Here is a 15,538-nt window from a genome sequence, read left to right on the forward strand (position 1 = left end):
GGAGCCGTGGCCTGGGTAGGCCTGGAGCCCTGTAGGGAAGCTTCCTCTCATTGCCTCCCTTGTCTTTGCAGCTTCCTTCCCCCAACAGGTTTCTGTCAGGTGGCCCTGTGGAGGCCTTGTGAGTCCTGCCAAGGGCCCTGCCTGCTTCCCGAGGCAGATGGGCTCACCTGCATCCAGCAAGGAACCGCCCCCCTGGGCAGAGCTGAGCGGCCCTTAGTGTGAGCTGGGCTCCAGGGAGGCAGAAGCTACTGGTCAAATGCTGTTGAGGGGAAGCTTCAGTTGGGGGACCTGCCGTAGAGATTCTAGGGCCCTTTGAGAGAGGAAGGGGAGAAACAAACATTTATTAAGCTCTTGTAATGTGACAGGCGCAGTGCTGAATGCTTTAATCCTCACAACAGGCTATGGGGTTGGTGCTGTTGTCTCTTTTTTATAGTTGAGAAAGCAGAGGCAGGCAGAGGCTGGGTGACTTGCCCAGGGTCACACAGCTGGCAAGTGTCCAAGGCCAGATTTGAACCCGTCATCTTCCTGACTCCAGGCCAGCGCCCGCAGGCACCATCTAGCTGCCTCTATGAGAAAGATGAGATTTGTGATTTTGTTTTTAGGGTTAGGTATTTGTGAAAATGAGGCAGAATGGTTTATGTACGTTAGGAGAGTTCACTGGCATCCCCCAAAGAGTGGGGATCAACCTGAGACACAGAATTCAGGTGAGAAGGCCACAGGAGTAAACGTGGTCATAGCCATCAGAACTGGTGCAGTCCCCTGGTTCCTGAGCACCTGAGGCAGGGAGTCAGCTCTGTCGCTTCTCTTCTGAGTCTTCCGAAAGCTGGGCCGTGGAGAGTTCTGTTTGCATTCTCTGTTCCTGGGATCAGTCTGGCACCAGTGAAAACATCGCACCTGACATGTGAGTGGAGAATCTGCGGCCTCGAGGCCACAAGTGTCCCTCTAGGTCCTCAAGTGCAGCTCTTTGAATCCAAGCTTCACAGAACAAATCCCCCTCATAAAAGGATTTGTTTTGTAAAACTTGGACTCAGTCAAAAGGCCTCACCCAAGGACCTAGAAGGCTACATGTGGTCTTGAGGCCGCAGGTTCCCTACCGCTGGAGTAGAGAATCTTGTTCAAGAAACAGCAACAGGGCTGGTGTCATTGGATCACAGAATACACGGGGATGTGGGGGAGTGAAGAGTGAGGTGGAAGACGACTGAAAAGGTGGGAAGGGGCAGGTGATGAAGGGCTTTGAATGCCAAACAGAACATTTTGTGTTTGATCCTGGAGGCCGTAGGGAGCCGTGGGAGTTTATTAAGTAGGGGTCTGTGTGACATGATCCAACCTGTGCTTTAAGAAAATAACTTTAGTGGCTGAAAAGAGGGTAAGTTAGAGCAGGGAGAGACTTAAGGTAGGCAGACCGCCTAGCAGTGATGGCAGTGATTGACGTATAAGGAGATGAGCACCTGTACCAGGGTGGGCAGTGTCAGAGGAGAGAGGGGGCTGTGTTCTATGAGACTGCAGAGGTGAAATCTATAAGAGATACCCAGATGTGAAATCCAGGAGAGATGCTGCTGAGGTGAAATCCAGGAGAGATGTTGCAGAAGTGAAATCTACAAGAGATATTGCAGAGGTGAAGTCCAGGAGAGATGCTGCTGAGGTGAAATCTAGGAGAGATGTTGCAGAGGTGAAATCTAGGAGAGATACTGCTGATGTGAAGTCAAGGAGAAATGGTGAAGAGGTGAAATTGATAGGCCTTGGCAACAGCCTGGAGATGAGGGATGAGAGAGAGTGAGGACCTTGGGGTGACTTCTAGTTGGGGGACTGAGAGGACAGTTGTGCCCTCACATCATAGGGAAGTTTGAAAAGAGGGAAGATTTGTGGGGAAAAAATACCGAGTTCTGTTTTGGACATGTTGAATTTAAGGCATCTGTGGGACATCCAGTTTGAGATGTCCAATAGGCAATTAGTTGGGTGTGTGAGAATGGAGGTCAAGACAAAGGTTAGAGCTAGATATATAGACTTGAGAATAAAATAATGTAGAAGGAGAAGAGAAGAGAGCTTTGAACAGAACCTTGTGGGACACCTGTCGTTAAGGATCTGGACACACATCCAGGAAAGGAGACTGAGAAGGAGGGGGGCCAGCAGAGAACAGGATAATTGGATTAGAGATCCAAATATTTGGTTACCAGACATCTACCCTTTGGAGTTCTGAGGGAGCCCTTCTTGTGACAAGATAGTCAAGCCACAGTAGCCAACATAGCGACTGTGTCCTAGTGTCACCCACCTTTCTAGCCAAAGGAGACGTCCTTATCTCTTCTCCACACTCAAGATCCATCATTGTAGTTAGACCTAATTAGCCTTCACTTTAGTTTTCTTTTCATATGTGTGCATATAAATACATACACCTATATGTATACATACACATGTGGATGCACACATATACATGTATACATATACATTTGCATGTGTTTTTTGTTTCTGTTTAATTTACTCTGCGTCAGTTCCTATGCGTCTTCTCATTTTTCTTGGAATTCAGCACCTCCCCCTCCTCCTCTTGGGAGCGCCACACATCCTTTCTTTCTGTCCCCAGACAGGTTTGTCCTGTCTGATGGTGCAGCTCACTCATCTGAATTTCTCATTTCTGTTGAGGGTACCCACCTCCTCCCCACCACTCAGATTTGTCGCCTTAGAGCCGTGCTCGTCTGTGCCCTCTTCCTCCCTTACCCCCACTCCCATCTCATCAGCTGCCAACTCTGGTTCTTTCTGCCTCCGTGTCTCCACTGTGTCTCCCAGGCCTCCCCTTCTCTGTTCTCACCACCTTGTCTCCCGTGTGTGACTGGCCTTAAGGCCCTACACAATCTGTGTTCACCTCTCTTTACAAACTGGCTCTCCTTGCAGGTTCCCATGTGACGTTTTAAAAATAAGTTTGTACTGATATTTTCTGTTTCTTACATCACCATAGTTATCCCCCTCCCCCTTCCAGAGAGTCATCCCACATGACAAAGAGACCTTTTAAAAGTACTGTTTGGGGGGGGGCAGCTAGGTGCCACAGTGAATGGAGCCCTGGCCCTGGAGCCAAGAGGACCTGAGTTCAAATGTGGCCTCAGACCCATAACACTTACTAGCTGTGTGACCCTGGGCAAGTCACTTAATGCCATTGCCTAGCCAAAAAAAAATCCAACCCAAAAGCCATAACAAACAAAAATAAACAAACAAAAAAGTACTGTTTGGGGCAGATAGGTGGCACAGGGCAGCAGTGGATAGAGCACCCCACCTGGAATCAGGAAGACTCACCTTCCAGAGTTCAAATCTGGCCTCAGACACTCACTAGCTGTGTGATTCTGGGCAAGTCACTTCATCCTGTTTGCCTCAGTCTCCTGATCTGCAAAGTGAACTAAACAAGAAAATGGCAAACCACTCCATTATCTCTGCCAAGAAAACCCTAAGTGGGGTCATGAAGTGTCAGCTAACAACAACAACATTTTTTAGAAAGGAAAAAAAAGGCAGCACAGCTGATTGGTGTATTGAGAAAGTCTGAACACACATGATGCCTGTGGACCTCCCATCTGCACAAAGGGCTAGGTCAGGAGCATCCTCTCATCCCTCCTCATTCAATTTCTTCTCAGTCTTTGCACTTTTATTACATTTACTTTGCATTTTTTGGTGAGTGGTTTTTCTTTTCATGTACATGGTTAGTGTGAATAGCTTTTTCTTGGTTCTGCCAGCTTCCCTCTGCATCAGCTTATACAGCTCTTTCCAGGCTTGTCTTTTCATCACCGGCATCATTTCTTACAGCACAGTAATATGCCATAATGATAATGAACCACGAATTGTTTAGCTGTTCCCCAGTTGATGGGCATTGATTTTATTTCCAAGCCTTAACTATCACAAAAAGTGCTGCTATAAATATTTTGGAGTGTATGGGGACTTTTTTCTTATTGATGTCTTCCTTAAGTTGGGGTATAAGATCCAGGTGGAGTCTCTGGTTCAAAGGATATGGACATCGTAGTCACATTATTTGCATAATTCCAAGTCGCTTTCCAAAATAGTTGTAGTATTTCACACCTCTGCCAACAACGTGTTAGCGTCCCTCTCCTTCCACAACCCCTCCAACATGGACGTCTTTGCCAACTTGCAGGGTGTGAGGTGAAACCTCAGAGTCCTTTTGATTGCATTTCTCTTATTGATGGTTTGGAGCCTTTGTGTGGTTGCGAATTCTTTGCACTTCTTCTTTTGAGAAGTGTGTGTTTGTATGCTTTGACCACTTATCCCTTGGGGAACGTACGTGTGACATTCTTCTCCCTTCTCTGTCCTCATCTCTGCCTCTTAGAAGCCCCAAATTCCTTCAGAATCCAGCTCAAGAGCAGCCTCTTCCAGGCCATTGATCTCCACCTCTCTACTTGGTGTAGCGTGCCGCCCCCGCCCCCCATCACTTTGCATGCTTTTTGGATTTAATTTTCTGTGCACGTGTTGGGGTCCCTCCTGTAAGGAAGGCAACCTCCTTTGGAGAAGGGCCTGCATAGGTTTTGTTTTTGTCCAGTGCCAGGTACACAGCGGGGGCATAATAAATGTGTAGAATTTAATTGTGCAGCTAAGGAAGCTGAGGATGTGAGCGTAGGAGTCAGAATGTGACTATACCCCTCCTCCCATGGATCCCAGTCATCTTCCCACATCACCCTGCTTTGCTGACGCAGAGAGCTCGCTGATAGACTCAGCTCCGAGGTGACTTCACCTGGCAGGGTGGTGTAGGTGTCACACAGAGATGTCATCTCCCCGTCTTGTGGGGGCCATTTCATGTTTTCCTCTGCATACTCTTGTTTATTGATTGATTGATTCATTGACGAGGCAAAGCTTTATGAAAGAGGTGGAGAAGTGGGTGCAGCCTGTCCTTTCCCTGATAGAGATGGTAGCTTCCTCAGTTGGAGGAGGTTTGGAGGGGAGACACTGGGGGTCTGTGTTCTTTTTCTTGCCCTGCCTTTCACAAGTAAATCTGTTTCTTCATCTGAAAAATGGGCAAAAATTAAAGGCTATATTGAAATAATCCTGGCCCCAACTTTCTCTCAGCTGTGTACTTGGGGAGCAAATTATCTGTACCTTTACCCAAGTCATTGATCAGCACATTAAACACCATAGGGCCAAGCACAGATTCCCACAGCACTCCACATACTGGTGGTGCCCCTGCCATCCTGCCGTGCCTGACTGTAGTCCACATATCTCCATTTTTTCCCACAAGAAGCTCTACTCCTCTCTAGTCTCCAGCTATCCCCATGGAGATCCCTTTGCTTACTGGTTTTGTGATCCTGTCAAAGGAGGAAGTCAGGCAGGTGTGGCCTGTCCTGTCCTGGGTGCAGGCACCAAGGACTGGCTGGCTGTGTAGTCACTGCTTCCCTTTCTTTGTGTTCCCTGGCCACCCCTTGAATGTTCTGTTGTAGAATCTTCCCAAGAATCAAAGTCCAGTGTGATGGGCTGCCGTTTACAGTTCTGTTCTCTTCCCTTTTTTGGACAGTCAGCACAACTTTCCACAACCTCTCAAACATCGCTTTCCTGTGTTCCCAGCAAAGAGATGGTGACCTCTTGGCTGCTCTGTGAGGCAGAGCCCAGGCTTGGTTTGGCCGGACAGCTTGCTGTGGTGAAGCCCGAGCAGGGGGGTCAGTAACACCTGGCGAAGGGCAGGAAACAAACTGCCCTTGTGAATGTCCAGTACCATTTCAGCATGTTTCTCTGCATACTAACAAGAAGTAGAGGAGCAGATTTTTTTTTTTGTGCTGATAGCTTCATCAAGGCAGAAGTCAGTGCTTTTAAAAACTGTTCACCTTGAAAACCAGTCCCTGCCCTAGAGGAGGCTCTGTCCTGCTGTAGTGGCTGGGAAGCCCTGCTTTCTCCTGGATTCAAACACTGCCTCAGATGCCGGCAGAGGGAGCCCACACATCTCTCTGCCTCATCTTCCTCATCTGCAAAATGCACCTAATGGCCTCCAAGGTCCCTTTGAGCACAAAACCTGTGATCTTCTTAGGCAGGACTGTCTTCATTTTCTTCATGTCTCTTACAGAATCTAGCCTGGCATTTCTCAAAAACACCCATTAGCCTAAAAAAAAAAACAGAGGCAGAAGCATAGTGCATGGGGGAGCACTTGTTCTGGTCTCTCCCAGTGTTCTGGCTTCGATGAGGAAACCTCAGTGGTCAGCGATGATCCCAGGATGGTTGTCCAAGACGGCTCTCACTTCTTGGAGCAGAGAATGGCCTCGCCTGTGGCTGGTGATGCACTAAGTGATGGCATTTTCCTGCATGCAGTCTCACTGAGGTGTGCATGGCGGATGGTCAGCCTTCAGTTTGGCAGGCATTTGCTGTAGCAGCCAGTCATGGGAAGTTTGTTTAGAGCTGGTTGTGAGTCTTAACAAGCCCTCCTGCTGAGTGAAATAGGAAAGACTCATTTCTGCCTTGCCATTCAGCTTTGGCCACATTGAAAACATGGAGCCAGCATCCTCCTGGGAGGGTGCGGACCCAGCGTTGTTTAGCCACAGGCACCTGCTTGTCCTTAGGATGTTTCGTTTAGAAAGAAGGTGGAGGAATTTTGGACTTAATTGGAAGAGCATGTTTATGTTTGACTATCGTGCCAGGTTTTCCTGCCTGTTTTCTAGGAGCTCAGGCATGGAGATGATTTCATTCGGGGAGAATTCAGAGGCATTCATCCCTTGTCTGCAGCTGTTTAAGGCAGATGCCTTATTAGAGTTCTGAATGTGCAACACAGAGAAGAATTCAGAAAAGGCAAAACAGAAATGTGCTGCCATCTCATGCAGGAAGAAAGCATGTGAAGGGGGAGGGTCTCTGTGGCCCTGGCCTCTTTGCCCTCATGGGGCACTGAGCCAGCCATGGCTGTCCAGGCTTGCATTGGAGCACGTGGCCCCTCCCTGGAGTGCCAAGAGCCTTGGCCAGTGGTGTGGGTGTCAGTCAGTCTACCAACGAGCATTCTCAAGTGCTTTCTAGGTGCCAGGCACTGTGCTAAGTGCTGGGGTTAGAAGTCAAATAGATTTAATGCCCTGCTCAGCCTGGCTTCCTTTACCCTCACCTTGCTTCCGTGAAATGCTCTGTGACCCCTTCTCATCTGTACTTAGCCTTCGTACACACCAGATCTTCTGCTTGGTTGGGTTTGGACACACTGCGCCACAGCTCCGAACAGAAGCCAATTCAAGGAAGCCAAGCAGGAAGTTACCAGGCTGAGCTGGGCAGAGATACACGATGTGGCCGACTCTTACCGAGTTCGTGAAGGAGCCAAAGTGACCAGACATTCACCCGAGTGCTGCTCAAAGCGGGCAGATCCCCCACCCCGCAGCATTCCCCTCAAGCACATGCGTCCGTGGTCTCTGGGTGTCTGAAGTTATTAGGTTAGGAAAGGACCTCCAAGTCTCCAGTCTGAGACCCCCCTGTTATAGAGAAGTAATGGGAGCCTGGAAGGGGGGCTGGAGGGGGCAGCAGGTTGGGTTGCAAATTGTTGCTTCAGCGCAGGTCTCATTGTCATGGCCCCTGCCCTGTGGCGGGGGTGGGGTGGGGGTGGGGTTATGGTACCTGAAGAACTCATCCATTTCTAATTTAGAGAGGAGCAGTAAAACATTTCCAGGGCCGTGATTGGTTCTTCAAAGAACACTGGACAAATATTGTTTCAATTTTCTTCCTCCTAATTTATAGCTGCGACTGGCACATGACAGGGCAGTGAAAAGGCAGCAGGCTTAGAATGTTTCATTCTGATCAGGACAAACAGACGTCAAAATCAACCCAGAATCAGGAGAAAAGAGACAGTTAAATTTGCTCCAGCCTCACCTGTTCAAACAAATTATTTTATTTAAAAAAAAAGCAGGTGAAGTAATTGATCTTGATGCATAGGCAGCATTTCCTGTGGGAGTTTAACAAGTTTCTAGAAGCACTTGTCGAAATGGCTTCAGGCGGCACACCCGTCCTGTCTGTGCCAAGGCCTGTAGTCTCCACTGTGTACTGGCTCCTGAGCGCTGGCTGGGGGATGTGATGGCAGATCAAGCTAAGTGTTGTCGGCCACCTCCGCCTCCCTCTCTTTCTTCTCCACAGCGCCTTTCCTGTTGGGAGCTGGGAGTCGAGAAATTCTTGTTGACTGACTGACTGACTGACTGACTGACTGACTGCCTGGTCCCCCTCTCCCAAACTGCTTTGTGAGTTTTGTTTTGTGTTGTGTGGAGAGTGTGAGTGCCTTGTGAGGAGGGATTGTTTCATTCTTTGTACTTGTGTCCCAAGCACATGGCCCAGTGCTCAGCACATAGTAGGAGCTCAATAAATGCTTATCAATTGATTAAAAAGCAGAATGAAGCAGTGGAAGTGAAAGTGTGTGTACAGAGTCTTGTATTTAAAGTGTGAGCGCCTTGTGAGTAGGGATTGTTTCATTCTTTGTATTTGTAGTCCAAGCACACGGTAGGAGCTCAATAAATGCTTATCAGTTGATTGATTGAAAAACCACACAGAGCAGTGGAAAATAAAGTGTGTGTGCACAGAGCTTTGGGAGGCAAACAAATCAGAATCCCAAGAGTATTTACTGACCGAGTGACGGTGGGCAAGTAATTTCATTCCTCCTGGCTGCAGTTTCCTCACTTGAAAAATGGGGATAGTAATACCACCACCTCCCAGGGCTGTTCTGAGGATCACAAATGCCAGCCTAAAAATGCTCTATAAATGTGAGCTGTTCTTTACTGTTGTGGTTGTTAAAGGCTGAACCTCCAATGGAGTCGATAATCAGGCATATCTATGCTTATTGAGTGCCTGGCATTATGGCAAGCCTGGAGATACCAGAGACAAAGAAAAGCCACCTCTGTCCTCAGGGAGCTTACGTCCTAAAGTGTGTAGTGAAATGAGAATGTATGAAGTGACACAGAGTAGATGGAGGGCTACTTTAGAAGCACCTGCAAGTGGGGGTGGGGGAAGACCTCCAGGAGGAGGGGGCCCTTGAGCCGAGTCTTAGAGGAAACCAGAGACAGGGAGAGTGCCCTAGTCATGCAGACCAGAGATGGACCTTGTGCAGCGAGTGGCAGGAAGTTCAGTGCATCTATTGGTAAGTCAGCAAGTGTTTACTGAACACCAGCCATGTGCCTATCCTTGTGCTAGGTGGGGGTGGGATGTTGACAGAGGGAGAAAACAAGGGGGGGCCAGCCTGGAGCTTTGGAGCAGTGACTGTGACCCCCCTCCCCACCCCCGTCACAGATGGCTTTCGGACAGGGAGTGGCATCACAGAAAATGGAACCGGATCAGAGCCAGTGCGCTCCAGAGAGCAGCAGCACACTCACCTGGCAAAGAGCCCTTCATTTGCAACCAAATTTCCCAGATGACTAAGTGACCTACCTTGCTCTTCTAATAAAATGGGATATAGAGTTGTCACTGAAAGAGAAGTGACTTAGAAGTGGAAATAAGGCCACATCTGTATAACGCAGCCAAAGCTTCATTTTATACATTTTTCTCAGGCAGTCACGCCCTGGCAGGTGGGGCCTTCTCATCCCCTGATCACGGAGAACGTTGTCAGCTGTGAACCCACAGCCAGACACTGATGAGGGTGCGTGACTATGGTGCTTGGGAAGCACAAGGCAGAATGCCTCAGCCCTGAGGGCCTGCCATTCCTCTTAGCTCATCTTAGCTGTCAGGCACTTGGCAGCATTGCTTACCAGAGCTTCTCGGTCATTTCCTCTTTCACCTGCCACAGCTTTTTAGGGAAGCCAGCCAGGTGGAGTCAGGAGTCAGGAGTCAAGCCCAGGCTGACAGCCTTCCAGAAAAACTCCCTGGTATATTCCAGTTATTCTTTCTCCAAGGGACTTTTTCTTGGAGACTGCCTCTGAAGGGTGGGCCTTGATCTCCACCCCTGTTTCTTCAGGGCTCAGGTAAGGCTTAGTTTTAGATTAAATTGCCCCAGGTAGTGTGATGGTTTAGGATTAGGTGAAGCAGTAGTTTTCATTTTTTAAGTTTCCCCTGGTGGGGAGGTGATCAGTAAAGGAAAATGGGTTCCAGGAGTAGCAAGATCCTTTTGAGTTCTCCCCAGATAGATTTTTGATAGCATGGCACCAAGGGATGCTCTCGATAGTTACGGGAATGACAGACAGCGCTATTGAATCATGCGACATCTGATATGTATCTGCAAGAGGTTTGGCTGATGATTTGTTTTGGTTGATTTGGCTCATTACATTATTGTGAATTGAAAAAAATTAAGGCTAGTAAGTATTTGTCTTATTGTTTTGTCTACGTTTCTCTGGAAAAGTTTTTGTCTTATGTTTAATGTTGTTTGTACATTCTGTTACCTTGAATGATTTCTGAGAGGGAGAATGCAGACAGGGATGGTTGTCTGAAATTGTCATGAATCTGAGAAGTGCTGCGGGTGGATGCCTGTGCCTGGGAAAAAGTGGAGGGGATGACCTTGGCATGGCCTAAGGTGGGATCCTCATGACTCAGTTTCCCCATTGAGCTATTTCCTTTCTGAACAAGGAACTTCCCCACCTTGTTGCTCCTGAGCCTGGCTTTGGATACTACATGACTGGCTGTCACATATGACTTATGCCTGGAATCAGGCAGAGCTAAGAGAGTTTTTCACCCTGTTATGGTATATGTCAGGTCAGCCTATCCCCTTGAAGGGATCAGTCTCGACATTGTTCTAAGTCCCACATCTTCCTTTTCATGGCAAATTTCTACGAACAGGGCTAATGAGCAGTAGAAATTTTGTAAGTCCAATATTAAATCTATTAATAGATTGGTACTGGTACATCTCTGAGTTACTGTAATAGAATGCAGGTTTGAAAAATGTTACAATTTTAATCTGTATTTATGGTCAAATTATAAGAAGGGATGATATCCTACTAAAGGGGAAACTAGGTAAAGTAATAAAACAAAGATGTAAGGTAAAAGTTTTCTAATTAAACAGAGTAGTAAGTTTTGAGAAAGCAATAGGATTAGATTGTTTTCTCTAAGAACTATATACATTTGTATATGACTGGTTTCTAAATATATGCAGCATGAAAGTCCAGCTTTGATTATGTTTTAATAATAAGTTCTCCAAATTTGATTGAGAATTTTATATGTGAAATTATATTTATATTGATAATTGTAAAGAAAGTGAAATTATTTTCCCATTTTAAAAGTATTTGTCTGATAATTTGGAAAAGTAGAAGAGTTCATTTAAAAGGTTAGACCCTCATGAATTTTTTTTAAAGATTTTTATATTAGATACAGGGTTTAGGTGAAGAAAAATAGCAATTGGTATATTAAAAAAAAAAACTAAACCCTGAAATTCTTTAAAGTTTCAGAAGAATTATGAGTCCCTAATTAGATGTTATTGTCATATCTCTGTTGTTAATACAATTAGTTCCATCTGCCTTGAGCTAGACTTCGCCACATGAACTAGTTGTTGGGGAGCCAAATTTAAGGGATTGTACCAACTTTCATTAAGTCTTGTTACTAGAAAATTTTATCGGGGCAGCTAGGTGGTGCAGTGGATAGAGCGCTGGCCCTGGATTCAGGAGGACCTGCGTTCAAATCCGGACTCAGACACATAACGCTTACTGGCTGTGTGACCCTGGGCAAGTAACTTAACCCCATTGCCTAGCCCCCCCAAAAAAAAAATTATAAGAATTATCTGGGAACCTCTACAAGTGATTTGGAACCAGAGAAGCACAGCTGTGTTCAGGGTTGTCCTAAGAATGAGGCCTATTCCAGAATGTCTAAGAAAAGCTATCTAGGGACTAGATGACCACATGGGACATTTGGAACTCAAACTGTTCTGATCAAATGGACATTGAGAGGGGGTTTCTGGGACACAAGCAGACTTGATGTCATTTAATAGTGATGATCACAATTATATTGCTTTGGCCTTTTGTTTCATGGTGTTTATATTTACATTTTCTTGGTTACCTTGGTATCCTATAAATCTCCCTTCTCAAAACTGGTCATTGTGAGCCTTCTAAGTAGTTTGATCTGTAACCTGACCTGCGTAACTCTGGTTATGAATTTGTGAAAAGCCTTATAGATTTGGCTTATAGGTAAACGATCTGGGGGGGAGTGGGCTGCCTACTCCCCCATAAATCAAAAGGGGGAATTGAGGGGCCTTGGACAGCAAGTGGTTAATTGTGGGAATGGAGTGATCCATACTGACTCCATCTTGTGACTCAGTTCTGAAACCAGCTCAGTCCCCTTTGTGTTTAATTATGGGCTTAGTCCAGGGTCTATCTTATTATGAGAATTATGAGAAAACTTTGTTGCACTGTTCGAACCCATCCCTGTGTGTCTGGGAAGCTGGACCTCCTCTACTTGCTGCTTAGAGACTCTTAACTAAGGACCTCGTTTATGCTGACCAGAAACCTGCTCAGATTCGAGTTCTGACTCAAGGGGTTTTCTCACAGTTGTACATCTCAAGCAACCCATGTGTCTTATCTGAACACTGGCCCCATGTTCTTTGTTTGTTTACAGAAACTTGGGAGGAGTGGGGCAGCCTTCTCTGATTTCAGAGAATTATACCTGTTCACTCACCCCCTTCCAACTTGGAAAGTCCTTAATCATCCCTCCAGTTAGAAATCAAATTACCTAATTTTTTATCCTGGTTAATTGTTTTCTTTTAATTAATTGGTTTTATTTGATTGTTTTTAATGTGAAAAATCTGTCAGGCTCTGTATTTGGGGTTCAGCCCTAAGCTGAGGAGGTCTGGTCACAATTTGTTGGGCAATTGGCAGTCACTGCGTAATCGATATGCTTGGAAGATTGAGCCTTTGTTTCCTCAGTCATTTCATCTTTCACTCTCCATGTGGCAAAGCATTGATTCTTTTCGGATTGACCCTCAAGCTCCTCACAGTGGTTGTTACAAACCTTCTCTTTTTTCCCCAAACCCCAGCAGAGGACCTGGCTTGCCATTGCATGACTGAGAAAATTCAGTTTACCTATTGTGAGTTCAGTCATCTTCTTAATTCCTCACCTTAGAATCCAGATATGGAAAAAGGAAGCAGTCTTTCTGCCCACCAACCTCCTGCCAGATATTTCTGGCATCTCAAAACCAACAGGGTGTGAATGGACCCTTCCAGATGACCTTGATTCCATCCCTGTCATTTCCATTTGGGCCCTGCCTGATCATGTGTGGTTGGTCTTTTTTCATCCATTGGTTCCTATGCCTCAGATATGCCCAGCTTCCCTGCATCCTTATACAGCCCTCCTCAAGCTGCCCTCTGCCATCTCGTCTCCCATTTACACCCACCCTCCCACTGCCTCTCTTCACATTCTTCCCTAGACCCTTGGCAGTTTGATTTACAGCTTTCTTCAGCTGTCTTCTGTCAGGCCTCCAGGGGCCTTTTCTGGGCCCATCTTTGGACACTCATCTCTTCTCCTTCCCCAGTACAGCCAGCCAGCCATCTAACCAGTCTTCAGGTTCCTCTCAGTAACATTACTTGCCCCCATTTCTCATCTCATTGTGGACTATGCCCAGACCGAAGGATTCCTCCCAACTCTCTCCTGGGCTCCAGTCCCACTTAGCACTGCCCCCTCCCAACCCTGCCCCACCTTCTGACTTCTCATTTTCTGCGTCTGTCACCGCTTTCCTCATTCATTCAGGAAAAATTAACTTATTACTGCTGATTAGTAGTAGTACCTCCTGCGTGTCAGCCCGTGGGGATTAAGAGAGAATTGCAAAGTACCACCTAATACCTGGGAAACGTCTTCTGCACAGAGAAGTAGGTGCGAAGGAAGGACGGAGTGATTTAAGAGGGGGTTGCTAAGCATTGGACAAAGGAGCAGAGCAGGAAAGTCCTCTCCTAGAAGCTGATGCTGGCGTGACACAGAAAGGACGCGGCTCCGCTTGGAGGTGGAGGGCCAGATGTGGGAACCAGCCAAGGACAGTCTGATTTAGAGGATCTGTGAGGGGGAAAGTGTGTAGTCAGTCAGTCGCTTGGCCCTCCATGATGGGCCCTGAGGAAGCCTCCCTGGAGGGGGCAGCCCTTGGGCAATACCTTGTGGTCCTAAGGTATGTTTGAGTTTGCAGAGCACTTCCTAGCAGCCCTGGGAGGTGGGTGCTATTTTTATCCCATTTTACAGATGAGGATCTTGAGTGGTAAAGTCCTGAGGAGCAGGCTTAGGGCAGGGATAGCAGATGGGGCAGAGGACAGGAAGGAGGGTTTGGGGGAAAGATCACAAGTTCTGCTTTGGACATACTGGGTTTAAGATGTCTGCTGGACTTCCAGTTCGAGATATCCGAAAGGCAGTTAGAGAGGTGTTTATTAGAGGTTGGCAGGGAGGTTTGGGCAGGACAGGCAGAGGCGAGAATCATCAGCACAGACATGGTCGTGGAATCCATGGTGAAGTTAGTACAGAGGGAGAAGAGAAGAGAGCCCAGTGCCTAGGACAGAGTGGGAGCAGGAGGGGACCCATCGTTAGTAGGCATGACCTGGAAAAAGATCCAGTAGAGGAAGCTGAGGAGGAGCATTCAGAGAGGTGGGAGGAGAATCAGGGGAGAGGTTGTTCCAGAATCATAGAGAGAATGCCGAGAGAGTGATTGACAAGGCCAAAGGCTGCACCTGCCTTGCCTATCTAATTGCACAAACTCTTCGTGCCTGCCCACCTGGCCTGCTGGCTCTTCCCAGATGTTCCATCTCCCACCTCCAAGCCTTTGTCCACATTGTCCTGCAAGTTCGGATGCCAGGTTAGTTCCGTCTCTTTAGTTCCATGTTCTCTCCCCCTTCAAACACTTGGTATGGCATCTTTCAGGGTCCTTCTGACTCTTCTGGTTTCGTTTTCCTCCCTTTTCAGGTTTGATGCTAGAGCGGGCTCGTACACTGGGAACCCCTGGGCCTCCTCTGCTTGTCTCCCCGCATCTGCCTTCTCTGCTCTGTGGCCTTGGAGGGTGACCTGCAATGGTGCTGTTTCTGGGGGGCCTCACACATCCCATGATCCATCCCCCGGGCTGTTTTTTCTTCCTAGTTGACTCCTGGGGGGTCTCCAGGGTCCCCTGGTCCTTTCCCCTTCCTTAGTTCTGGGAGATCAGGCCCCCTCTATGCATGTCCGAGCCTTCTCTACCTTCCCCTCCCAGCCCTTTGGGGCCTCCCATCCCCTCAGGCTGTTGTTGGACCCTGATCCGGCTGTCTCTGTCGCCTTTGACCTTGTCGACTCCATCTTCCTCCTGGCCCTTCTGTCCTCCCTCACCCTTCTTTGTCTCTCTGTCTGTCTGTCTCTGCCTCACGCCAGGCTGACCTGGAGCTGGGGGCGTGCAGTCCCTAAAAGTCTTAGGGTTGGAGCTATAAAGCTCACCCCAGATTCTGGCAGCTCTCTTTGTCCCAGAATCACTCAGGACACACTTTCCATTTTTCTGCTTTGGTCATGAGGACCTAGGCCTCTCTTTCTCTGCCTCTCTGATGACCGGCCTGTGTCTCCCTGTCTGCAGGTTTTCCACACATACTCCAATGAAGATTATGACCGGAGAAATGACGACGTGGACCCCGTGGCGGCATCTGCAGAGTATGAGTTGGAGAAGCGAGTGGAGAAGCTGGACCTTTTCCCAGTGGAGCTGGATAAAGGTAGGAGCACCACT

At 47.6% G+C, this 15,538-nt stretch overlaps 1 protein-coding gene across 7 annotated transcripts in view; it reads left to right on the forward strand.

Annotated features, from left to right (window-relative positions):
• The window catches only part of PPP1R9A (protein phosphatase 1 regulatory subunit 9A), a 96,944-nt gene that overhangs the window by 37,996 nt on the left and 43,410 nt on the right, over window positions 1–15,538 (forward strand). For all 7 annotated transcript variants that reach the window (XR_013484906.1, XM_021000011.2, XM_021000012.2 and 4 more), the window contains exon 3: window positions 15,392–15,524. Coding sequence is in view for 6 of the 7 variants with exons in the window: in XM_021000011.2 (XP_020855670.1) it covers window positions 15,392–15,524 (133 nt within the window). In the remaining variant the exon portion in view is untranslated. The remainder of the gene's footprint in view (window positions 1–15,391; window positions 15,525–15,538) is intronic.

This window comes from Phascolarctos cinereus, unplaced genomic scaffold, assembly GCF_003287225.1.
Source record: "Phascolarctos cinereus isolate Bilbo 61053 unplaced genomic scaffold, phaCin_HiC Scaffold_1;HRSCAF=81, whole genome shotgun sequence".
Classification (NCBI taxonomy): Eukaryota; Metazoa; Chordata; class Mammalia; order Diprotodontia; family Phascolarctidae; genus Phascolarctos; species Phascolarctos cinereus.